At 60.6% G+C, this 24,687-nt stretch overlaps 3 protein-coding genes across 7 annotated transcripts in view; 1 reads left to right on the forward strand and 2 right to left on the reverse strand.

Annotated features, from left to right (window-relative positions):
* Positions 1 to 1,004: 1,004 nt before the first annotated feature.
* Positions 1,005 to 7,061, reverse strand: CD164L2 (CD164 molecule like 2). 4 transcript variants are annotated; one of them, XM_075773950.1, is made up of 6 exons: positions 6,791 to 7,060; positions 4,985 to 5,089; positions 4,296 to 4,373; positions 4,016 to 4,081; positions 3,156 to 3,321; positions 1,005 to 1,569 (listed from the first exon to the last, which is right to left on the reverse strand). In XM_075773950.1, exons 1-6 carry the CDS (start codon positions 6,873 to 6,875, stop codon positions 1,563 to 1,565), a joined length of 507 nt encoding a protein of 168 aa, XP_075630065.1. In that variant the 5' UTR covers positions 6,876 to 7,060; the 3' UTR covers positions 1,005 to 1,562. The 4 variants fall into 4 exon arrangements, with proteins under 4 accessions (XP_075630065.1, XP_075630064.1, XP_075630063.1 ...); XM_075773949.1 differs by having other exon boundaries at positions 4,016 to 4,084; positions 6,791 to 7,059; XM_075773948.1 differs by lacking the exon at positions 1,005 to 1,569 and adding an exon at positions 2,032 to 2,687 and having other exon boundaries at positions 6,791 to 7,061.
* A 2,686-nt stretch (positions 7,062 to 9,747) lies between these two features.
* Positions 9,748 to 10,919, forward strand: GPR3 (G protein-coupled receptor 3). The gene has a single exon (XM_010309852.2). It carries the CDS (start codon positions 9,890 to 9,892, stop codon positions 10,874 to 10,876), a length of 987 nt encoding a protein of 328 aa, XP_010308154.2. The 5' UTR covers positions 9,748 to 9,889; the 3' UTR covers positions 10,877 to 10,919.
* A 6,379-nt stretch (positions 10,920 to 17,298) lies between these two features.
* The window catches only part of WASF2 (WASP family member 2), a 33,133-nt gene continuing 25,744 nt past the window's right edge, over positions 17,299 to 24,687 (reverse strand). For both annotated transcript variants that reach the window (XM_075774059.1, XM_075774060.1), the window contains exons 8-9: positions 22,376 to 22,899; positions 17,299 to 21,895 (exon numbers count right to left, since the gene is read on the reverse strand). In XM_075774059.1, coding sequence (XP_075630174.1) covers positions 21,738 to 21,895; positions 22,376 to 22,899 — 682 coding nt within the window. In that variant the 3' untranslated portion in view covers positions 17,299 to 21,737. The remainder of the gene's footprint in view (positions 21,896 to 22,375; positions 22,900 to 24,687) is intronic.

Here is a 24,687-nt window from a genome sequence, read left to right on the forward strand (position 1 = left end):
GGAGGCGGCAGCTGTGCGGGCAGAGCTGCGGGCAGAGCTGCGGGCAGTGTTCCCGGCTGGGAAAACCTTGGTCTGTGGTGGGATGCAAGGGACAAGCTGGCACAGCACCCTGGGCTGGGCTGCCGTGCAGGCAGAGAAGCCACCGTGCAGGCGGACAAGTACCGCACAGGCAGACAGGCCCCGCACAGGCAGACAGGCCCTGCACAGGCAGACAGGCCCCGCACAGGCAGACAGGCCCCGCACAGGCAGACAGGCCCCGCACAGGCAGACAAGCACCGCACAGGCAGACAGGCCCCGCACAGGCAGACAGGCCCCGCACAGGCAGACAAGCCGTCCCAGCCTTGTTCCCACGGCAGGGCTGGGCCAGCCCGGGGCAGGAGGGAGGAACGGGGACATCGGGTGCCTGGGGACGGCGGGACACTGCGCCCTGCCTGCCCAGGCCTGCTGCTCGGCCCCAGCACCATTTCGGGGAAGGCAGAGCTGGGGCTGCGGCACACGCCCTGCCCGCTCTCCTGCCTGCCACTGCGGGAAGGAACGCGTCCCTCCTCCCCATTGCCATCCCTGGGGCACCCAGCGTTAGCGGGGCTGGATGCGGCCGCAGAGGTTCCCACACTCATCGCAGCCGGGGCGCCCAGCCCAGTGAATCCCCCAATTCCTCCAGCCTCAGCCCACATCCACCCCTGCCCGCTGCAGCCCCCGGGGCCAGGCGAGGGGATGTGCCCTACGGAGAGGGACACCACGGGGTGGGATCCCTGGGACAGGAGGCTACGATGTCCTGTTGCTCCAAGCTCCAGCATGGCATCACCCCTCTCCGTACTGGTTCCCCTCCCCTGGTCACTGGGAGGACTGGGGTCACTTGAGACCACCCGCCAACACCAACCTGTGGGCAGAACACAGCCACGTCCCCAACTGCAGGTACAGGGTTTGCAACCAAAATTTCCCAGGGCAGGACCCACCACTCGGGCTCTGGGGGTGATGGGTGACCACGACACGGACATCAGAAATAGGAGGAAAATCCTTTATTTGGTCTCTGTCCCCCCCTGCGCCATGTCAGGCTCTGCCCTGCGTGGGGCTGGGGGCTTGGCCACCCCACTGCCAGCCGTGGCCACGTGTCTGCTGATGCCCTGGGTCCCCCAGGCTCCTGACAAGCATTTTGGGGGCAAGGGGGAGAGCCCAAGGCTGGGATTCAGGGCTGGTGGGACCCCCACACCCTGCTGCCCTCCTCCATCCTGCTCTTCCCCCCCCCCCGCCACCCCAGGGAGTAGCCAGAGGTTGCAACTGTGGCCACACTGGGTGCAACCCCCCCCCACCCCGGAGCATCCCAGCCGCACCGGGGACAGGGGTCAGGCCTGGGTGACGTGTCCCACCCTGGTCCCCCCCGCGATAGAGAGGGCAGTCTAGGGCAGAGCCACCTTTGCATAGTTGTGGTGTGGGCAGGGACCCTGTGGCCGGGGTGGGGACAGTCTGGCAGCGGGCAGGGACGCCGGCAGCGCTGGCCTCTTCTCTGCCTTCCCCAGGGAGGACGAGGGCAGCATCTCCCCAGCCCCGGGCACGCAGCAGCCTCAGATCCTGGTGCAGCAGACAGAGAAGAGCGCGTAGCAGATAGGGTCCGGGTGGGTTTGCCCTGGGTGGGGGGGTGTCCAGCCCCCCACAACCCCCAGGGAGCAGGGGATGGAAGGGGGGGGGGTGCCCAGTGCCCACCCCGCTGCACTGCAGGTGGCAATGCCATGGAGGAGGGTTGGCCCCTGGGAATTGGGTGGGAGCTATCACAGGGGAGGGATGGGGGGCACAGGCTTTCTGCAGCCATGCCCCACCTGCCCCGAACCCCCACCCCAGCTACACGAACCCCCCCAGACACAAGACAGACACCACCTCGCAGAGTTTAATTGGGGCAGCCCGAGCTACAAATCTCACCCCACAACACACAGCACGCATCCCCCTCCCCAAAACAACACACAGAAAGGAACGGGGGGGGGGGGGGGGGGAAGCTGGGGACCCCCCACCCCACCCCACCCCAGACACCCCCACAGCAACACAGAGGCACAGCAAAAGCACACAGTAAGGCCCTGGCTCTGCTCCTCCGGTGGGCACGGAGGGGCTGGGGGGGGGGGGGGGGCAGCGGCTGGGGGGTGGTCCGAGCAGGGGGCTGGGGGCTCCAGCCAAAACACAGAAGGGAAAAGCACCTGAGAGCCCGCTGGGGAAAGAGGGGATTCCAAGGCCCCCCCTCAGTGAGCCCCAAGGCGGTGGGGAGGCAATGGGGTAGGGGGTGCAGCGGGGGGATCAGGGGGTGCCCAGAGTGGGGAGGGGGGCTCCTGAGTACTCTCTAACTAGGGGCAAACTGGGCCCTGCAGCTCCCGTCCTAATGAGGGTGCTCGGGGGGGGGGGAGGCTGCACCCTGCTGCCACAGGGCTGGGGGGATGCTGGGGCCACTCATCGGCTGCATCCCACCAGGGGCTGTGTGCACGAAAGGGGGGTGAGGGGGGACACCCCCTTCCCTTCCACCACTAACGACTCCCAGGAAAACAGCAAACCAGCCGGGAAACCCCCTTCATGCAAACCGGGAGAGAGGGACCACGCCATCCCCACCCCCCCCAGGAAGGGGCGAGAGAAGGGTCACGCTCGGGGGGTGCAGAGGCGCAGCCCCCTCCCCATCTCCGCCGGCACCCAGCACCTACTGGTTGTCCTCTCTGGCAGCGTGCAAGGAAAGAGAGACAAGGCACGGCCCCCCCCGTTAGACACGGCGAGCCCCACGGCACCAGGCGAGGGAGAAGAAGAACAACAGGCCCCCACTTGGCTCAGCTCGGGGGGGGCTGGATTTGGGGGCCCCGTGCTCCCCACGGGGCTCAGAGCCAGGATCCGGCCAGGCAGCAGCAGACAGAGGAGGCGGCAGGACAGCCGGACACCGGCGAGGGGACAGGCAGGGGAGGATGAGCCCCTCCATCTCCCAAATCCTCCCCACGCTGGGCGAGGATGGACGGCACAAACAGCCACGGGAGACAACACTCAGCGGCGAGACAGGACACGGCCAGACGGGCCACGGAGCCCCACGCACCGGGGCTGACCCCCATTTTTGGCTTCAAGGGTGGACTTGGCCCAGGCGTGAGCTGGCACGGGCTCCCCCCCCTCCATCCCGGCCGGGGGCGCGGGAGCCTTACAGCGTTTGGTAGGTGCTGTCCTTCGACTTGATGAACTTGATGATGAAGAAGACCACGGCTTGGACGCTCAGCACCAGCACGATGCCGCCGATGAAGCTGGCCGTGTCAAAGCCGGGCGGGTGAAATTCAGGGCTGCCTGTCAACGGGGCGCTGGTGGTGGTGGTCCCTAATGGCAGGGGAAAACAGGGTGGGGGGGTTACGGGTGCTGTTGGCATCCCTGGGGTACTGATGCCCCTGTCAAGGAGAGGGGATTTGGGGTCCACGCAGACCCCAGCATCTGCACAGGGCTGGGATGTCCCCATTGACAGCAGATGCAGGGATGGGCTCGACCCCTTCCCACGCCAGAACAGCCGGCACCATGCGAGAGAGGAGCCAGCGGTGAAAGGATCCCAGTGGGATCAATAATTCAGAGGGCTCTGGGCTCCGGTTACTGCCGTAATTAGCCTGATGCTCTCCAGTTCCCGGTTCCTGGAAGAGGCTCCTTCTCCACTCCCAGCCCCTGCTCCAACCCAGATGGAGACGGCACTTCCCAGCACGGATGGCAGCAGGGCTGGTTCTGAGGGGGGGCTGCGGGGTGGTATGCAGCCCACAGCAACATTGCTCAGGGCCGGGGTGGGGGGGACAGGGCGAGAGGGACCGAGCTGGGACCCCAGGGATGGCACTGACACCTCCTTGGGCACAGCTGGGGTTGAAGCTCCATGGATGCAACCCATGGGTACAGGGCGGCTCTGCTCATCCTTCCCAAGGGGATGCGAGACGCGGAGGGAAGCGGCTTGTCCCATCCCACTGGCCACTGTCCCCTGGGGCACCCGGACCCCTCACCCCATCCCACCGCCTCCCACCCCCCCAGACCCGCTCACTTGGGGAATGCGTCGCCGGTTCCTTGCTATGGGACTGCGGAGGCTCTTCGGTGGGGGACTTCAGCGCTGCTGGAGGCAGTGACAGAGGCGAGGGGGGGGGAAGAGGGTTGTCAAGGGACATCACCATGCACCCCCTGCCCCACGTCCCTGTCCTGGGGGTGGGATTTCATCCCCACGGCCCCAGCACCCACAGCAGCACCTCCATCCCGAAGGCTGCTAGGTCTGGGGGGGGCTGTTGGGGTCTGGGGAAGACCTGCTGTCACAGGGGGAACAGGGTTACCTCGACACAGGGCGCTGGTGTTGTAGAGTGCACAGGTCTCCCGCGCTGCCGCCCCTCTCTGCATGCAGCTCCCTGTCTCTGCGGGAAGAGGGAGCAGGGTTTTCCCAAGGGACCCCCTGGCAAACCAGCCCGTGGGGGCACCCAGCACATCCGATGGCATTTGGGCCCAGGGCTGCCCTGGGCACCCGAGGGTTTGGGATGGCGAGGACTCGTTCCCAGGGGTGGGCATCAATCTGAGGGGCTGCAAGCTGGGGCTCGCATAGCACCACAACAGAGAAGAGCCCCAAACAAGTGCTTTATAAACAGCCAGCTTTCTGCCACCTCCATCGCTTGGTGCTGCTCCATCCGCACCTCCACGGAGGGGGAAGTGGAGGGTTCCTGGCGTTACCCCAAACCCAACGTGGCTGGGAGCAGCACACACCGAAATCCCACACCCTTGCTCGCTGGGCTGGCAGAGATCCCCTGCCTCCCCCCGGGATGCGTTGGGTGAGACAGACTTTGACCATGGAAAGCAGCTGGGACCAAGCACCCAAGGGTGCTGAGCTGCCGGCACAGTCCCAGCCCTGCAGCAGGTCAGAGGCCCGGGATAACCCCTGGCTGTGCGCACCAGGGGCTGTGGGAGCCCCTCACTCTCCCCCTACATGGCTGATTCCCCTCCAGGTTTGGTGCTGCCCTGCCGACCCCCTCACCTGGCTCCTCGAGGGTCCCACAGCCCACCCAGACGCAGCCGGTGGCATTGCGCGAGGTGGTGCTGGCCGTGCACGTCTCGCAGGACCTCAGCTCGCTGCACTCTCCTGCCAAATCCAGGGGAAAGGGGTGAGGTCTGAGTCAGCAGCCGTCCCCCCGGCAGTGGGGTCAGGGCTGGACCCTTTGCTCCATGGAGGAGGATTTCTCACAGTGCAGCAGGAGGGATGAAGGCACCTCGTGCAGCACCAAACCCACTAACAGACCCGTCCCAGGTGTGTTTGTAGCATCACCAGCTCTCCAGAGAGGGGACATCCCGCACCCCACGGCTCCCAGCACCCACGGGATATCCCGCACCCCACAGCTCCCAGCACCCATGGCCACCCGGGACACGCAGGGCTCACCCCATCACCCACAGCGGGCCACAGCGCAGGGCAACCCCTCCCCAGCCCTGGATCTCTTGGTGGAGGTTTAAAAGAGACAACGCAGCAGCACCAGCCCAGCTGCTCCCAGCAGCCCGGTCGGGGTTATTTAAGCAGCATCACCCCTCTGCCCCCCCCAGACCGTCCTGCAGGACCCCCCCGCTCCCCATCGTCCCAGCAATGGCGGTGAGTCACTTGGGCGTTCGCGGAGCTGCTCTGCCATGAGCTCTTCCCCCACACACACGCTCATCATTAATTTACAGCGATGACTGTCAGCGAGGGAGGCTGCAAGGGGGAGCCGCGGCCAGGCCCTGCCTGCACCTCCCTGCGTCCCACGCCCGTGTTTGCACCATCCCGGGAAGGAGCCGGGAGCCGTTGCCCATCCTGGACACGTTTCCAGGCTCTCACGGGACAAACAACACCCCCCCCCCCAGAGCTCGCAGGAGGGTGCTGGGGGCTGGAACACCCCCCCCCCCCCCCCCAGCTTTTAGGGTCCACCTAGCTACCTGGGCTATGCCCGCCTGATAGAAGAGACCCTTTCCTTCTCCCACTTCCCCCCCCAGCAAAAGCAAAGGGGGCAACTGGTGGCGTAAGGCGTGAAGTGGGATGCTGCGGCCCCATTGCCATGGCTACGGCGTGGTGGGCACGCCACCGGGCCCCCCCTTCCAGCGTTGAGAGACCTGCCGGGAACCAATGGGAAAGTAGGACTTTGTTCGCAAGGGTTTCAGGCAGGTTTATAATTTAAGTTATTTTTATCGCGGCAGGCACAGGAACAGACGTTTGAGCCCAACGTTGTCAACTCCCGCTCCTGCCGTCAGGTGTGGGGAGGGAGAGGGAAATGAAGGGGGGCTGAGGGCAGCCCCAGCCCGATGGGAGCTCTGGGAACACGAGTGGGTCCTGGTGGGACAAGTCAGGGTGGAAATGTCTCCCGTGAGCAGCAGGGGGAGGGGAGAAGGGGAGCAGGAGCAAGTCTGGGGTTTGCATAATTGATGCCCGGAGTTGCAGGCACCCCGGGCGGGAGGATGACGGCTCCGCTACCCGCTCCCCCACCACAGAAACCACCACGCGCCACGATATCCCCCCCGCTCTTCGGAGAGGAGGCCAGACCCTGCACCTCGTCTGTCCCACAGCGGCCCAGGACACCCCTCCCGGCCCTGGGGGTCCCAGCCCGGGGCTGGGAGCAGGAGCAGGGTCCCGTCCGTCCGTCCCCCCAAACCGGGGCCAGCCGGGGGAACGGGGGTCTCCCGACCCCATCACAGGTGAAGAAGTCCCGTGGGGGCCGGGTGCGAGGGGAACCCCCGAGACAAAAGAATCCCCCCAAAAAGTTCAGCTGCCCCAAAGCTGCAAACTCCCCCCTCCCGCCCCCCCCCCCCCCTTGCTCCCCCGTACCTGCGCGGGTGGGTGCGGGCCCCTGCGCGCACAGCAGCGCACAGAGCAGCGCGCAGCGCAGCGCCCCGGCGCACGGCGGGGCCATGGCCCGGGCCGGTTATGCTCGGTTTAGCCAGGCTCGGCTCAGTTCGGCTTAGCCAGGCTCGGCTCGGCCCGATCCCAGCGGGAGGTGTCGGCTGCGGCGCCGCGGAGCTCCCGGGAGAGCGGAGCGGAGCCGCGGGCACATGCGCGCCCGCGGGAGGCGGCCCCGGAGGAGGCGGGGGGGGCGGGTAGGGGCGGCCCCGCCTCGTCCAGCTCCGCCCCGGGGGGTTCGGCCCATGGGGGGGGCCCCGCTCGGCAGGTGCATCGCCCCCCCCCCCACACCTCGCCGCCTGCACGCTGCCGTGGCCGTGGGAAAAGCGGGGTTGTCCCGGTCTCGGGGGGCTCCGGAGGGCCGGGAGCTGCACCCCCAGCGCCCACTGCACACGCGGCACCCACTGCGTGCACTGCACACGCTGCCTGTGCACTGCACGCCCTGCACACACTGCACCCACTGCACCCACTGCACACACTGCCTGTGCACTGCACGCCCTGCACACACTGCACACACTGCACACACTGCACACACTGCACACACTGCCTGTGCACTGCACGCCCTGCACACACTGCACACACTGCACACCCTGCATACACCGCACACTACCTGTGCACTGCACGCCCTGCACACACTGCACACACTGCACACACTGCACACACTGCACACACTGCCTGTGCACTGCACGCCCTGCACACACTGCACACACTGCACACCCTGCATACACCGCACACTACCTGTGCACTGCACGCCCTGCACACACTGCACCCACTGCACACACTGCCTGTGCACTGCACGCCCTGCACCCACTGCACACACTGCACACACTGCCTGTGCACTGCATGCCCTGCACGCCCTGCACCCACTGCACACACTGCCTGTGCACTGCATGCCCTGCACGCCCTGCACGCCCTGCATACACCGCACACTGCCTGTGCACTGCACGCCCTGCACCCACTGCAGCCACCGCACACACTGCCTGTGCACTGCACGCCCTGCATGCCCTGCACCCACTGCAGCCACTGCACACACTGCCTGTGCACTGCACGCCCTGCACACACTGCACGCCCTGCACACACTGCACACTGCCTGTGCACTGCACACGCACTGCACTCTCGCCCCGCGCTGCACAGGCGCTGCACACGCACCGCACAGCCGCTCCGTCCCCAGCCCCGCACCCCCCAGCCCCGTGCCCGGGGCACCGTGACCCTCCCCGGGGCTGCGGCGGGTCCCTCCGCCCGTCCCGCCCCTCCCGGGACCCGGGGCCGCGCCGTCGAGGAGGCGTTCAGCACCGCGAACAGCTCCCGCCGGGCCGGGCCGGGCCGGGCCGAAACGAGCCGAAACGAGCCGAGCCGGGCCGGGCCGACCCGAGCCGAGCCGTGCCGGGCCGTGCCGAGCCCTCCTGGCCCCTGTCCGTGCTCCGAGGCGGCGGCTGCAGCTGCACCGGGGCCTCCCGCCCCCCGCGGAGTCCCGCAGCCCGGCCCGGGCACCCCGGGACCCGCCACGCTTTGGCAGCGGGGCCGGAACTGGCCAAACGCGCCTCCCCCCCCCCCGGCGGGGACAGGTTACCGGGAAAGGCCTGAAATGCACCGGGCTTCGAGGGAACCGGCGCGGGGGAGAGTCCCGGCAGGTCCCGGGGGTGCGCACGCCTTCTCCCTCCTCCTCCTCCTCAACCCCCCCCGGGAGGAGGGCTCCCTGCCAGCCGCCCTTCCCGCAGCCCCCCCCCCCCAGGCCGGGCCTTCCCGGTTCTCCCGGCGATGAATTATTCAGGCCCGCGTGGGAAAGCCGGGCCGGGGGGACCCGCTGGGGAAGCGGAGGGGGGGCTACGCACCCCGGGCTGTGCGGGGGAGAACCCAGCGTCGCTCCCCCCATTCCCCCTGGACCACCCCCCCCACACACACACCCCCCACGCCCAGCGTGCAAAGCGGAGCCCCCAAACCTCTGCAACGGGGGCGGGAGCCTGCGCCCCCCTCCTCTGCAGCACGGCCCTGCAAGGGCTGGGTAAGGACGTGCCGAGGGGTCCTGGGCGGGGGGGGGGGGGGAGCGGGGGGTCCCGGGGGGCGGCGTGGGCCGGGGGTGGGAGGCGGAGGGTTGGGGCGGGGGGGGGGGGGGGGGCTGTTTTTTTATGAATGGGCTGCTCCATCCCCAGCGCGATTACTATGCGGCGCGCGCGCGCCCGCGCTGCCTCGCGGGGCGCTGATTGGCTCCGGCGCGCCATTGACGTCACAGCGGTGAGAACGGGGCTGGGGGGGGGGGGTGTGATGGTGGTGAGTCACCCCCCCCCCCCCATATCATCATCAAACACCCCCCCCCCCCCCGCCGGGGCTCGGTCACTATAACTCGGCGGCGCCCATGGCAGCGGGCCCCGAGCATCGCGGCAGGTGAGTGCCTGGCACCGGGGGGGGACACGGGGGGACACGGGGGGGGGGGGTGAGTCCGCTTCGGGGGGGGCCAAAGTGAAAGGGTTCTGCTGGGAAGGGGGCGAGGGGCAGCTGTGCTGTCTGGCCCCGGGAGGGGTTGACACCCCACCTCCCCAAGGCAAGGGGGGATCCCCCCCGGTTGGGGGGTGCGGGGCCGGGTCGGTGTATCTCCCCGCCAGGGTGCTGGTCCCGGGGGAACAGGGTCCCCGGGATTCCCTAAGTGTTGCCCCGAAGCCCTGGGGGGGGGTCCTGCCCCCCTGTATTTCTCCACCAAAATCATGTGGTGCACAAACCCCAGCCAGCAGCCAAGGCAGGCAGGAGCGAGCTGAGCGGGGGTTCCCCCCTCTCCTCGCCACCTTTATTCACATATTTATTTTTCTTTGCTTGCAAAAGAATTAAAACCAAACCACCTTCTCCAGAAAAATCCCCTCAGAGCAAACAGCGAGGAGCCACTCTGTCCCCCCTCCCAGAAATAACTTTTGGGGGGAGGCAGGACCGTCCCTGGCTGGGGGGCACGGGGAGATCTCGAGTGAGTCCCTACCAAGGGCAGCGGGTGCTGAGGGGGCTGCTCTTGCTTTCGGCTCCGGCAGGTCAGCCTCCACCAGCATGATGGAGGACGGGCCCCCCAACTCCAGCGAAGGCCAGCAAGGCTGGTTCGCAGCCAGGAACGGCAGCGGCAGCTCCTTGGACCTGAAGTCTGTGGTGCAACCCCTTGCCTTGAACCCATGGGACGTTGTCCTCTGCATCTCCGGGACCATTATTTCCTGCGAGAACGCCATTGTAGTGGTGGTCATCTTCTACACCCCGGCTTTCCGGGCTCCCATGTTTCTCCTCATCGGCAGCTTGGCCACAGCCGACCTCCTGGCCGGTTTGGGGTTGATTTTGCATTTTGCCTTTGTCTACTTCATCCCGTCGGAGGCGGTCAGCCTGCTGACGGTGGGGCTCCTGGTCACCTCCTTCACGGCCAGTGTCAGCAGCTTGCTGACCATCACCATCGACCGCTACTTGTCCCTCTACAATGCCCTGACCTACTACTCGGAGAGGACGGTCACCAGGACTTACATCATGTTGATCCTCACCTGGGGAGCATCCATCTGCTACGGGCTCCTGCCCATCATGGGCTGGAACTGCCTGAAGGAGCCCTCTGCCTGCAGCATCGTCAAGCCCCTGACGAAGAACCACCTCATCATCCTCTCCGTCTCCTTCTTCATGGTCTTTGCGGTAATGCTCCAGCTCTACGTGCAGATCTGTAAGATCGTCTGCCGGCACGCCCACCAGATCGCCGTCCAGAGACATTTCCTGGCCAGTTCCCACTACGTCACCACCCGAAAAGGCATCGCCACCTTGGCCGTCATCCTGGGCACCTTCGCTTCGTGCTGGCTGCCCTTCGCCATTTACTGTCTCCTGGGGGATTACAGCTACCCGGCCCTCTACACCTACATCACCCTCCTTCCCGCCACCTACAACTCCATGATCAACCCCGTCATTTACGCCTTCAGGAACCAGGAGATCCAGAAAGTGCTGTGGACCGTGTGCTGCGGGTGCTTCTCCCCCACCATGCCTTTCCGCTCCCGCTCCCCCAGTGACGTCTGACGCGTCCCCCCTCCCCAGCCTCTCTGCACCTTTCACTCACCGATTGCGGTTGGGGGATTTTCCTTTTTTTTTTTTTGTGGTTGGTTCCCCCCCCCCCCATTTTTTCATTCCCAAAGCCACATCGCAGGAGCTCTCAGACTCGAGCAGCTATTCCCAGCCCCGTCCTTTTGGGCACAGCCCCTTCTCTTCCTCTATTTTTCCACTTTTTGAATTTACAGTAGAGAAAAACATATTTTTTAACCATAATATAATCTATATTTATGCGTGCGCGGGGGGGGGGGAGAAGATCCTCATATTTTCTTTAAAACTATTTATGATGCTTTATTTTTTTAAGGGAGGGCGATACCAGGAACGTTCGCTCCCCTCTTGCTTTTTTTACAGCCTCGTTATTTACCTCAGATAATTAAAATATATTTTGTACGTTTGGGGGAAGGATGGGGGGGGGGGGAGGAAACTTGCTTGCTGGAGGAGGAGGGACTCAAACCCACCCCCTTCTCCCAGCCGTCCATCCATTTATTTATTATTTTTTAAATTATTATTTAATGTGATTTTAATGCCTCCCTCCCTCCGGCGCAGCGCTGGGGCTTGCTGCCCTCTAGTGCTCGCTGCCTTCGGGCAGAGGGTGCTGCTGGAGGCTCTGCACCCCCAAACCGAGCGGCTTTGGGGTCCCTTGGGTGCTGCACCCCCTTCATGGCACCCAGGGGTGTGTGTGCCCCCCCCCCCCCCGCCAAAGTCTTTCTTTGCACTGGGACTGGATTTGCACATTTTTTGGGGGGGGGGGGTGATGGATGTGAAGAGGCCCCTTGGGAAGGGGACCCCTCGGTGGGGCTGGGGGTGGGGGGGTGGGGGGTGCTTCTTGTTTACAACCACGGGGAGGGGAATAAAAGTAGTTTGTGATACAAGGTGCGGCTGTTTGATGCTGGGGAGGGGCCGGGTTGGGAATGGCGGCTCGTGCGGGGGGAAGCAGGTTCAGGGTCCCCGTGCTGTCGCCCCGAGTCCAGGCAGGGCCTTCTCCCCACTCCCCTTCCCCGTGCCCGGTTAAGAAATCCCAAGCGACAGCACTGCCCCCACCCATCACATCCTGTTAGCAGGAGTCGGCCCCCGGGGAGCAGCACCGAAGGCCCTGGCCATCCTCATCCTCACAGCGGTCCAGCGCCCGGCAGGCAGAGGGGCTGCATCCAGCCTTGTGCTGTTATTGCTGCCTCCAGTACAGCAAAATCCCAGGCAGCTGCCTGCACCCCTGCCCCTCTCCTGGCACAGGAGGGCTCGGGGCTCTGCTCAGGACCCCCGCACCGAGGTACCCGTGCCGCTCAAATAACATCAGGGATGCCCATCGTTGCTGCCCACGCTGTTCGCACGCAGCGCTCATCACAGGGAAGGCAGGGTTAACGATGGCGAAGCTAATTAGGGCAGCTCATCCCCTCTGGTAGCAGGGCTCTGGTGCCCCAAGAGCCCCCCGTGCCCCTGCCCAGCCCCGGTCAGGGAGCAGCAGGTTTCTTACAGGCATTTGTGCATCCGCAGACACGCCGGGATGTGGCAGAGCCCAGGGCTGAAGAGCAGCCGGAGCCCGGCTGGGTGCTGCGGCGCAGGCGGTGCAGGATGCGTGCCGGCCCCGGAGGCTTGGCTTCACCTTGAGCTTGGGGACCTGGTGGCAGCCCGGAGGGTTGGTGCTGTTTATTGCAAAGGAAATAAAGATTGCCTGCCGCTTCCCGGCCGAGCTGAGCGCTGGAAAGGAGTTACGGCAGCAAACGTCGAGGGGAGATGGGGCTGGGAGGAGGCCGAAGGACCCGCAGACCAACATCTCCTGCTCTCTGGGGGCTGGGCTCAGTGAATTTGGGGCTCAGTGAATTTGGGGCTCCCCTTGTCCCCTCTAAGGTTAAGCCGGGAGAAAGGAGCAAAGCTCAGGGATTAGAGACACCCGTCGTGCCCTGGGGTGAGCTGAAGACCCTCCACCCCGAGCCCACCTCCCCCAGCAGTGATAAACCCTGTAATCCCCAGCCCTGCTTTATTCCCAGGCACTTTATACCTGGTTCTTCTCACATCGACATCGTGCGGCAGCTTAAATAGCTTCGCTCTCCCTCGTGCTTACCCCGCTGACGGCTTCAGAGGGAGCAGCCGCTTTCCTTCTCCGTGGTGGGCAAGCCCTGCCGGTCCCTCCTGCTCCGTGGGGTCCCTGTCACCTCCCTGGGGACAGGGTGACAGCCCAGGGTTTGCTGCAGGGTGGGCACGTGGGATAAGGGCAGCACCACGCAGGTCTGCCGGGACCCCTCTCGGGGTGGGCACAGGGCTGCGCCGGAGCTGATGGGCTTCCCAAGGTCATCTCGGGGGGATCCACGGGGCTCAGGAGCTGGGGGCGAGGCCACAGCGACAGCCCAGCACCGTACCCCAACCGCGACCCAGCTGCATTGCACCACGTCAGGCCAGGGGGCTGCCTGTCCCCAGCTCCCCACCCCGGCCGATAATTCGGGGAGCCCTCGTACCCACCGCCCATGGGTCCCCTGAGAGCGTCACCCCTCACAGCCCCCTCCCCTGCTGCCACCAGGCACCACGGTGGCCGGCGATCGGTGCGTGGCTGCCCTGCGTGCCGTGTCCTGGCTGGAAAAGGCGCCTTTTGGCTCCTACCTGTGTCCGATCCCCTCCTGCCGGGATGGATGAGGAAAGCTGAGGCGGAACGCGGGGCTGGCTGCTCTCCTGGCACACCAGCCAGCGAGTCCGGAGTCCTTCCTGGCTGCTCCAGACCTTCGGGGGACAGAGCAGGCAGCACGGAGAGGGGAGATAAACAGCCCACAGCAGGGCCCAGCCTGCTCCCTTTTTTGGTGGAGAAAGATGCAGAAAGCGGACGTATAAAAAATAGTCAAATCCATCTGAGAAGATGCTGGAGTGCCGAGCAGCCACCCCCACGCCGCCGATGTGCGGGAGAGGCTGGGGGGGGACCGAGGGCCCAGCTTTGGGGTTAAAATACAAGCCGAGAGGCTGTGAGAAGGATAAAGGGGTGGTCACACCATGGCCCCAGCTGTGCACGCACATCTGGCAGGCCCAGCCCTCCCCAGGCACCCCCTGCCCAGCACCACGGCTCCCAGCAGATGCCGTAAACCACAGGCAGCCTCTTGCCTCCAAACCCTGCCTGTGCCGCAGCGCGGGCATGGGGCTTGGGGCAGGGTTTGCTCCCCTTCCCTGCTGTGGGCAGCCCCCATCCCGATGGCAGCAGCGGAGCTCGGCTCCGGCTCCAAGCGCCTGCCCTTTGCCACCTCGCCGAGAGCAGCGGTGCCAGGCAAGAGCGCTGGCAGTAACCACGGCAAAGCCAGGCAAGAGCCCTCCCTCCCCTCGCCCGGGTGCCGAAAACAACAGGGCTTTGCCAGATGGGAGGACAGAGGGAGGTCGCTGCTACCCTAAAAACCTCCCGCCAGCACCCTGAACCCCGACTGACCTGCCTGGGGCAGAGCCGAGAGCTGCCTGTTGCCCACGCTGCCTCCTGGGGATGGGTCTCTGCTCCCAGTGACGTACCGGGGTGCTGCGATGGGCGCGTCCCGGCAGGGAGCACAAGCCCCGACATCCCCCCCTGCAACCACCGCAGGCGGCCGGGCTGGGAACGGCGGGCCATGGGGAGGGCTGAGCCGCTCTGGTTATTGGCCTGGGTTAGACTTCGACGAGAAACCTCAGCCCTGGCTTGGGGGATTTTGTTTCCTTGGAAGCAGGAGCAGGCAGGAAATGAAGAAAACGCGGCCCTGCTCTTAAGTGTTTTACCAAATGCCGAAGGCAGCGGGAGGCATTTCCCGGTGTGGCTCAGCCTGCGGAGCATCGTTCCCGGCCACCACCAGAGCCGTGGCTCCGGGAGACGTGGGCCAGCACTTCCCGGGGGGGAGAGCCGGTCTGAAAGCACCGCTCAGGGTGGGAGACAGCAAACAGCAGGGGGAAGGGGTCCGTCTCTAGCACCCAGCAGCCTCCCATTGTATCCCTGCAGCAACATCCGCTGCAGAAGGCGGCTTCGCGCCCCGAGCCCTCGGCTGCCTGGCCAGGGTGCAGGCACCCAGGGGTGGCAGCACCCTCTGCTCCCCAGCAGCGGCTCGCAGGGGAGCGGGTTCCCACGCTGGCTCAGGGCTTTGTCTAACTCGACCTGACCTGGAGACGGCGATGGGGAGCGTCGTTTGGCCCCGGCCGTAGCCCCAGCTCCGCGCCGGCTGCCTTAAGCCCTCCACACGCAGGCACTGGCCTTTGCGGGAGCGGATGAGCCCAGCGCAGAGCTGCTGCCCTGCCAGACTGCAGAAACTTGAGCTCCAAATACATAATTCCTCTGGCACCCTGTGGTTATTTGTGAGCTGCTGTGAGCAGATGGAAGAGTTACAGATAAAGCCATCCGCAGCACGGGAGCCGATTGCCTTCCCCACACAACCGCGTAGGCAACGGCAAAGGCAGGGAGGAGGAAAGAAGAAAAAAAAAAAAAAAAAAAGGCAGAAAGAGAACGAGAGAGAAGGAGTCAGCCATTTCTACAGGGGCTGAGCTGCCATCTCAGCACACCTACGTGCAAGAAATGGGGACTCTCTGCTGGCAGCGGGCCCTTCCCGGGGAGTTGGAAGAGGGTAATGCTCTCCCACCACCCATGGCTGCTTGGCTAACGAAGGCAGCGCGAGTCGGGGGTGACATTGGCAAGGCAGAGCGCTGCCACACACTGGGAGAGCAGGCTGTTAACGCTGATCGGAGCTGGCAGCGCCTGCACTCGCTTTGGTCCCAGAGGGGGAATTAAGGGAGAGAAGCTGACGTCAGTGGTGGAAAGGACACGCAGCCCACTCGTCCAAGGCAGCCGGCAGCATCTTCTGGGTGTTGCTAACACCACCTTGAAGGAGAAAATTAAATAGGTCTTTGGAGACGTGGGCTCCTGTGAAGCCGGAGACCGGCCAGCTGTGATCCGGTGCCGAGCCCCATGGAAGAGACAGACAGGCAAACACATCAAAGGCTGGGGCCAAGGCCAGAGCGCCAAGGCACAGCAGAGCCCCAGAGACCCCCCCGGCTGCAGCAGCTCCATCCGAAACCACTGCTCACCGAGAGGGCTCGGGCTCCGAGGGCACACGATTCATCTCACTGCAGGGCTTCTCCTCCTTGCACCGAGCTAAGCCCCGAGCTGGGGAGCAGCGGCCGAGACTCCTCGGTCGCCAGGAGCTCTCCCCGGCTCGTGGGTTGCTTGCAGAAGCGGAGGGCGAAGCATGGGGTGCTGCGATCGCCTTGCTGGGGGCGGGTGGGCTACCTGGGAAGGCAGATCCAGGACTGAGATTTCCCTGTCTTTTAGGGGGATAAACCAGCAGCCCAAAGATGACTTCCACGGGCTGGTACCCCAAAGGCACAGGGCTACGTGCTAGTGCATACCCCCGAAAAAAAGCTGCACCCATCCAGACAAGGGAACCAGGGCACGGGCTGCTCCTCCCAGATTCGAGCCAGGAGCTGGGACACGCAACACCAGGGAGTGTGGAAGCCCAAGAGATCCCTCCTTCCCCTGCCCTCCCTGCCCCAGCACGACTAAAGGGCTTGCTTGTTCAGAAGCTGGCAAGGCCAATTAATCTAATGAGGTTTTGCAGCCAGGGACTATTGTCAGCCAAGAAAGGCACAGTGCTGCAGAGCAAGCGCACGGGTGTCTCCTAGAAGCCAAGGGAATTTGGCAGAGCAAAGCTCGCGGTAAATGCAGGGATGAGGAGCAGCAGGGACAGATCCTTTTGTTGCTCTGCACCGACCGGCAAGAAAATACACTCGCACGCCAGGCTCACGTACCAAACCCAGACAAGGCACCTGAAAAAAGGGCCACGAGCCATCGCTGCTGTGGCTGGGGCCAGGCAGATTAACTGCAGAAGGGACCTTGAGCAGCTGAAATGGAGGCCAAAAAAAAAAAAAAAAAAAAAGCAGAAGCAGCCCCCTCCCACCCCAGCTGCAGCAGCTCCGCTCTTGCAAGATGGAGCATGGGCTCATTTCGTATGGCAGGGAGCACACACGGGAGGCTGGTACCTCCTCCTGGATAGTGCTTCCCTGGCGTCATTACCCACCACGGGCAGCACTAGCTACCACCATCGATAATCCTCAGCCCACCGTGACACGGCTGCGTTTCAGTACTGGATGGCATCTGCAAGACAGCTCGGGACCCACCAGCTTTCTCCATCCCTCTGCCCAGGCTCCTGCGGACACAACGCAGCCCGAGCGGCCTCAATAAAACACCAAATGCAGCCAGGCTCCCCAAATCACACCCCAGCAGCCCTGCAAGACGCAGGTGTACAGACACGAGCCGCTGACATGGCCCAGCACCTCCCCGTGCTCCTGGGCAGGAGAAGTCACACGCAGAGGAGTCACAGCAGCCCCTCTGCCTGGGACCAGCCGCTTTCCACGTGTAAGGACCACGCTGCGGCTCCCCACACATGCCCAGAGTAACACACGCAGGCACTGACTGGATAGAAAGGTTTTATCAAGTTTACAGTTTTAAAAAAAGGATCAAAAAAATTAAATTTTTTTTTTTTTTACATGTACATTACAAAAAAATTTTGCAATTGGGATCTTCATCCAGGGGTTATTGAGCTGATTATAAAAAAAAAAAAAGTAGTAGGAAAGCCTGGCTTACACAGCAATGACAGGGAAAAGCACGGACAGACATTACACAGGAACACAGAAGGCAGCGAGTCTGCGCCGGGACGCACAGGTACGGACACGGATCAGGCTCCGTTCCCCCAGCAGCGGCAGCTTTACGCCCGCTGCATCCGTGCACACGAGGCAGAGTCTGGCCATCGGTGTTTATTTTGCAGGGGTAAGAAAACCAAACAAGTCTACAGCATTTTGCTCATGAGGTTGTGGTTTTGGTTTTTTTTTTTTTTTTTTCTTTTTTCTAAGTAGAGTTTCACTGCTGAAACTCCTTTGGTCTGAAAACCCCCTGCACCCTGAGAGCATCTGTCAAGCATCACCCTTCTGACCCCCAGGCTGGCTGAGTCCTTCGAGGGCACTTCCCATCTCTCCTCCCACCATATCTTCTGCTCAGCAATAAACCCCCAAGATACAAGTGGAATAATTACTCTTATAAATATATTTATATCATGTCGGAAAATAAGGCACTTCAGGAGGGTTACAGCTCGTCTAATTCTATGACATTCTAATCAAGAAGAAAAATGGGTTAGTTTCTGAAATGAATTAAAATGAACGTTAATACAGTAATAAAAACATTGGATCCACTTCCCACTTCAAGGCTTTGTTTGAAAAAAGAAGAGAAGAAAGCACCCCCCCGAAATCCAACAGCAATGAAACCTGACCCGGGGCAGCTGCATCTGCCCCACGCGAGGCTCTGCCAGCCAGCTCCCCTCCAGAGCCCGCCAAGGGCAGGTACTTTCAAAAGAGGCACGTTAAATAAGTTCACGGACTGAAAAAAAAAAAAAATATATATATCCTTTCCCTGAAATGAGACTCTGCACAGTTTCTTGGCCATCTGGGACCTCCAGGAGCCCCTTCCCTCGATCCGGTCTGGTGCTTTGGGTCTGATAAGGAGAGGAGAAAGCAGTGAAGGTCACCGACTGCGGATGAGGCTCCAGGCTGAGCCCGGGGAGCCGGGACGAGGCTTTCCCTGCGAGCGCGGGAAGGGGGGCGGCGGGGGAGAGGCTGCCGGGAGCAGCAGCCAAGCACTGCAGGCGAGGACACCGGGAGAATGTTTAACCAGGAACGCGGCGCCGGGAAGGGGAAGGCAGCGGCGGCCTGCCCAAACTTGCACGCCCTGAGCAAACGGCTCCCAGGACGGGTGAAATGGCTGCTCTGGCTCTGCGTCTCTGTACGGACACGGGTCGGGCTGAAATGGAAAGACGGGGAGGACCCCAGCTGCCAGCTCTCGCTTTTGGCTTTGTGAAATGCTTGAGGTTTGCCTGCCGTGCCGTTCAACCCAGCCTTACGCTGAAAAAAGGGGAGGAAGGAGTAAGTTAACACGAAATGACAAAGATGGCAGGGGAGTCCAGCACAGGCCCTCGGTCTATGTGGGGCAGCAGCCCTGCAGTTACAGCACAGCTGCTCTGTCTTGCAAAGGTTGTTTTTGGCACCTCTCCTCTTCCCCTACTGGTTTAAGAAATATTAAAGCTTACTTGGTGGCCCAGTGCTCCGCGATTTTGCAACCATACTCAAAGCTGGTCACTTTACACCAGTTGTTTCTCAGGGATCTAAACTCTAGGCTCATACCACTTCTTTTTGCAATCAAAGATTTAAAAAAACAAACCCAAACCTTCCCTACCTGTCCACAACCCTTCTGTTTAGGATCCAACAGTTTTGATTCTCACCTCGGGACGCAAGTTTGAAAGCAGAGGGTGGTTACAGCAGGCTTGCACGGACAAAGCAGCGTCCCTCCTGCTGCCAGGAGGGCCTTGCAAACAGGCGAGGCAGTCAGAGGAGCAGACTCCACCCGCGGCCATGCCGATCGCCCACACAGCATCCTTGTGCAACAGGCAGCTCGTGGGGCAACCGTGTCCCCAACGCCCCGAGGCACGGCCCCGCCTGACAGACCATCCATCTGGGTCACAGAGAATATGGCACTTTTCTGTATTTCACGTGACAGGAATACTCGCTCTCCCCTTTCCCAACAGGGGCCAAGTCTAGTTAAGGCAATTTAAAATTAACCCAGGTTTGGCATTTGCGAGCTCCTCACTTCCCTGTGTGATAATGCTGTCAGCCTGGGTTAGCTTAAAGGTCCGTTTTCCCCAGGAACCTGTCTGCGAGAGAAGCCAGAGGAAGATGCTTACAGAAAGAGCAGAAAAACAAGAGGCAGTGATTCTCCCCTAGCCCCCTTACCCAGCTCGCAGCAATAATCAGTTTGCATTTCCAAGGCCCTCCACTGCACGATGGCTCGCTGGCACTCGAGGGGTTTGTTTCCTCTTCCAGAACCTGGAACTAGCACTGCTCAGATGTTCCCAGCCCACTGGGATGCCTCACTGTCTACGCCCTTCGCGTGCTGCCTAGCAGCCGATTTGCGGACAAAAATCCGATGGTGTAGCAGTCCGATAAATCTCTCTGGGTCACACTGGATCTCAGCTTGATCTGCACCCCAGAAAAACCCATCCTCCAGGCCCTCATCTGCTCCAGCAAAGATTAAAAATGCGCACACACACACACGCAAGACATCAGTAAGAACTCAATGGCACAAACTGAAGCCATCAATCAAACCCCAAGAAGGATTTTCAGCAACCTGGCAGCCTCAGGCTGGGCCTGGCGTTCCAGGTATCAGCTACATCATTAAACGAGGCGAGCCAGAGAAGAAAGAACAGGCACAGGCTGGCAAAATACTTTACAGTAGGAAAGCCAAAGAGGCTGGAGAGTCGGTCTTAATGGGACGTGCATCTGGTCCCACCACGCAATAGCTGGACCCACCATCTCCTAAAGGTTTTGGACTTGCTTTCTTGCATGACCCTGAGAGCACCACGTCCAAATTAAAATGCACATCTGTAGCACAGGGAGGGTATTTGTTTCTAGATTTCCAAGATATGCTTATAATCTACATAAGGTAATATAAAACAGCAATAAAACCTAGGTCAGGTAGTTCAAGTTTGCCATTTTCTCCCCCTGCCAGTACTGTATCTGTAGTGAGCAGCCCAGGAATTCATAGGGTTAGTAAGGAGAAGAAACGTTCTCTTAAAATTAACTAATGAATTATCATAACAAAATTACAGGAAAAGACTAGGTTAGGTCTGATGGAACAGATGGGCAACTCGGTTCACATACTAGATGGTTTTAGGCACACAAACTCCCCTCCTTAGGTGGAAGGGAGGAGGAAGCAAAGGTAATACCAGCATTTTCTGCTACTCAAGTCCCTGTGCAAAAAGTATGGTCACCCCGCTAGAAAAAGCACCTCTTCAAACTGACTGCAGCATTGCCCTGAACAGGCCAAAGATCAAAGTGCCTGGTGTTCAGAGAACCCCTCCCCACACCATCTCCCTGCTTTAGGCACTTTTTTTTTTTTTTTAAACACACTCTCAGCATGAATTGGAGAAATCAGCAAAGCGGAGTTTCGCCACCGCTCAGCGCTGACCACACAGATGTGTCTCAGTGGGACAGTGCCTCTGCTCTCCCAGAAGCAGGAAGCCGAGCAACTGTTCTGCCCTGGCTTCGCATCCCTTTGTGCAAGTCTCCTTTGGCAGACTTGGCGAAGCAAGTCCAGGCGATTTGAGGAAGGTAAAGGCAGCTTTTCAAAGAGGGAAAGAAAAAAAAAAAAAGTCCCTCCTTGCATTGCACCCAACGCACTCCACAGCCCGAGAGCCAGGAAGTGCACCCCACGCAGGGTAGTCTGGAAATAATACTAGGGGGTCAAAAGAGGAAAGAATTGTGCACTAGTGCCAAAAATCTGATTATTTGACAGTGGGATGCAGCAGAGAACAGACATTTAAAGCCCATTTTCTTGCAGCACTACCAGTATTCACTGGAAAGGAAGAGCTGTCAGATCAACTGTCTGCTGTTGCAATGAGAAAACTAGCTGAAAATGTCCTTCATCTGAAAGGCCACGCGGCCACAACAGGATCATCCATCTTTACTTTCAAAATCCCTCAGGATGGAGGGTTTATATGTGCTCTGCCTGGTGGCATCGAGAATCTGGAGGTTTAGCTCTCTTAAATAAGCAACCGTTACACCCCCTCCAGCTAAATCCCAACACCGCATCCTCAGTGTCCGTGAGGAGAGCTTTTGGAAAGGCAGAGCACAAAGTCCTGCCAAAGCCGGAGGGGGAGGGAGAGGGGAGATATGCTGCTGGTTGTCTGAAAACCCTTGGCACATCTTTGGTTACGGGATGAGAAAGGAAGTGGTCGAAGGTTTGGCCACCTGATTCTTTAAGAATATATTAACCCAGGAGAGAAGGGGAAGAAGGGGATGGGGACTGTGGTTAATCCGACCATTCGTCCTCATCGAACTCCGAAGAGTCATCCTCAGAGTCGCTGTACTCCACAGCGATGCGGCGTGACAGGATCGTTGCCACATCATTGCCCACAACGTCCCGCTTCTCCTGTTCCCGCTGCTCCTCCACCTTGCGGAGCTGGAAGCCTGTTGGGAAGAAGGCAACGGAGGGGATCATGCAAAGGCTTTGGTCACACCGAAATCTCCAAAGCAGCCATCCCTTCTGACCCAATCTTCTGAGCAAGGCAGCCTGTCCTCTGCCAGCAAGTGTTGGAGACGCTGAGGGATAACTCTGATGGTGAATGACAGCCAAGACAAGCTGGGTGGGCAGGTGAAATGGGAATTGGATCGTTTCCATGCTCCTCTGAGGGGTTCAATCCACTTACAAACTTGGAGCACACCAATTCCAGCACTGCCTTCTCCAAAGGTGCAGGAGGAGGCATAAAACCTTGTGAGGTTGTCATCAGGGTGGGCAGACAAGGAGGGACCACAAGGGATGGGCCCTCAAGCAGCAAGGTAGTCACAGCACTGCTCATGAGATGGCTCCCCAGTGCTCTCACTTGGCTACTGCGGGGTTTTCCAGAGGGGAAGAAAAATAAAAAAGTTGGTATTGAAACCAAACCTTACCTTGTCGAATAGCTGAAAGCAGATCACTCCTGGCATCGCTAACCGCAGGCAAGGATGACTTGGGCTTGGAGGCGGAGGTGTCCGAGGGTGGAGGAGGGGGTGGAGGACCATCCAGGCCACTGGAAGACAGAGGCGGTGGGCCAGGAGGCGGCGGCGGTGGAGGGGGAGGCGGTGCACTGCCACTGCCCGGCTGCGGCAGCGGAGGTGGGAGCACGCTGGCATAATCGACTGCCGGAGGCGGCGGTGGTGGTGGCGGGGCAGCAAACTCGGGGTGAGGAGGGAAAGAAGGGGGCGAGGGTGGCGGTGGGGTTCCCGGGGATGGGAAGCCCATAGGAGGTGGTGGAGGGGGGGCGCTTCCCATCGGTGGTGGTGGTGGCGGTGGCGGTGCCGGAGGGGGAGCAAAGCCCGGCCTGGCTGCTGAGGGGGATCCGATCGGAGGAGCTGGTGGCGGGTGACTTGGGCTAACCAGGCTGGATCGTTTGGTCCCTCCAGAACCAGAACCTCTTTGGTTGTCTACAGGATAGCTGTTGCAGCAGAAGGAGAGAGAGAAATAAGGCCATTAGCTGCGAGGCCAGATTAGACCGTACAATCTCAATGTTAATGCAAATCGCGTATACTCGTTGCAGTCCAGACAAAAATCTAAGTTCCAGCTTTAACTGGTGTTTCCATGAGACTTCACTCCTTGGGTTTTAGTTCCCTTGCAGTATTTCTTTTGGCCTACACCACCAGAACAAAGGAAAGCTTCTGGGGACTGGCAGAAATGCTATCATCCATCCCATCTCCCAGGCTGACAAGAACATGAGCCATCTCACCTCTCTGCCAGAGGCCAGGCGTCACGTCTGAGCTCAGAGCAGCCTCCTGGCTTAAGAGCTCCTGCAGCAACACAAGCCACTACCCCTCCACGCTGAGGTCAGACTTATGACACGCCAAGCAGGGATGTCTACCGTGATAAATCACACAAGGACTGGTGGTTGTGCCAGGAAAGCATATGCTACGAACACCTGCTAGGAACGGATCTCTTCACCGGATTCCACGGCTCAGAGCTGGAGTGCAGCAGCCATGTCTCATAGCTTGCCGAGGGGAACGAAGAGGAAGACATGGAAACCCAATGTGCTCTTAAGGAAAACACCGATTCATGAGTGACTGAATCTCCCATTTATGGAAGCTGTGTTTATACCAGAAAACACCACTGCCCATAAGATACTGTAATATCCTATGTACATGTAAAGGAAGCCCTAAACTGACATGTCCTTCCATGGTAAGACAGAAAAATAAGGTACATTTGCCACAAAAATGTCACAATTTTTCACAGTGCTGATCCAAGACAGACTACTGGAGATCAAAACTAGCTCCCAGGGTTCTTTAAAAACAACCACCAAAACAAAACCAGTGAGGGGAGATCTCTGTGGCTAGGCAGAGATCTAAGCAACTGCATAAGGCAGCGTAAGCTTCATCTGAAAGCTCGTTTCTGCTCTGCCCTAGAGGAACATGCTACAGAGCAGAGTGCTTGGTCTCTGACACATCAGAAGAGCCTTTTCTGCAGCATTGCTGCCTTTGGATAAGGTGGAGACAAGCTAACACAGTCCTGCCTATCAGGTATACTTCCTCCTGTTACTCCTGACTGTTTTACTGCCTTTTTTTAAAACAAACAAACAAACAAACAAAAAACCCCCCAAAAAACAACCTACTCTCTTGTTTCACCTTTTGTGTCTTGAGCCACTGCTGGACCATAGCTCTCATCTCTGGAGGTGACTGAAAGTCACTGTTTCATCTGATACAAAGCAGCTGCCCTAAACTTGCACTGAAGTCTCTCAGAAGAAGTCAGCTGGCATGCTCAAGTCCTTTAAATTTAACTACATCTACATCTTCAGCACCCACGTCGTGCATTTGCCAAAGATCATAGGGCAAATGGTAATAAAAACAGAGGCGAGAGCAGCCGTTCTTTGCACAGCTCTATCAGGAACATAAGTCTACGTGCCCTGGAACAACTGCATTGGAAAACCGATGCAGTGGAGCCAGACCATTAATTGGGGCCCCACTCTTCTAAAAAGTGAAATAAAACTGCTCTAGTTCTCGCCCAAGCCCATTCTCCCACTTTGTATGAGAACAACGACAGCGGTTGGGATTTATGGCAAGCTGTGCTGCCTGTGTCTCTGTCCCTGCCTGCAGTTGCACTTCCCCTCCAGACAGGAGCATTCTGGTTCCCGTACAACGCCCGTTAGGAAGTTATGCTGAACTATCTCAGCCTGTCTCATGTCATCCTTTTACACCACCTACTACTCCTTGGTGACAGAAGGGATCCCGTAGGCTTA

This window comes from Balearica regulorum, chromosome 22 (genome assembly GCF_011004875.1).
Source record: "Balearica regulorum gibbericeps isolate bBalReg1 chromosome 22, bBalReg1.pri, whole genome shotgun sequence".
NCBI classification, from domain to species: domain Eukaryota; kingdom Metazoa; phylum Chordata; class Aves; order Gruiformes; family Gruidae; genus Balearica; species Balearica regulorum.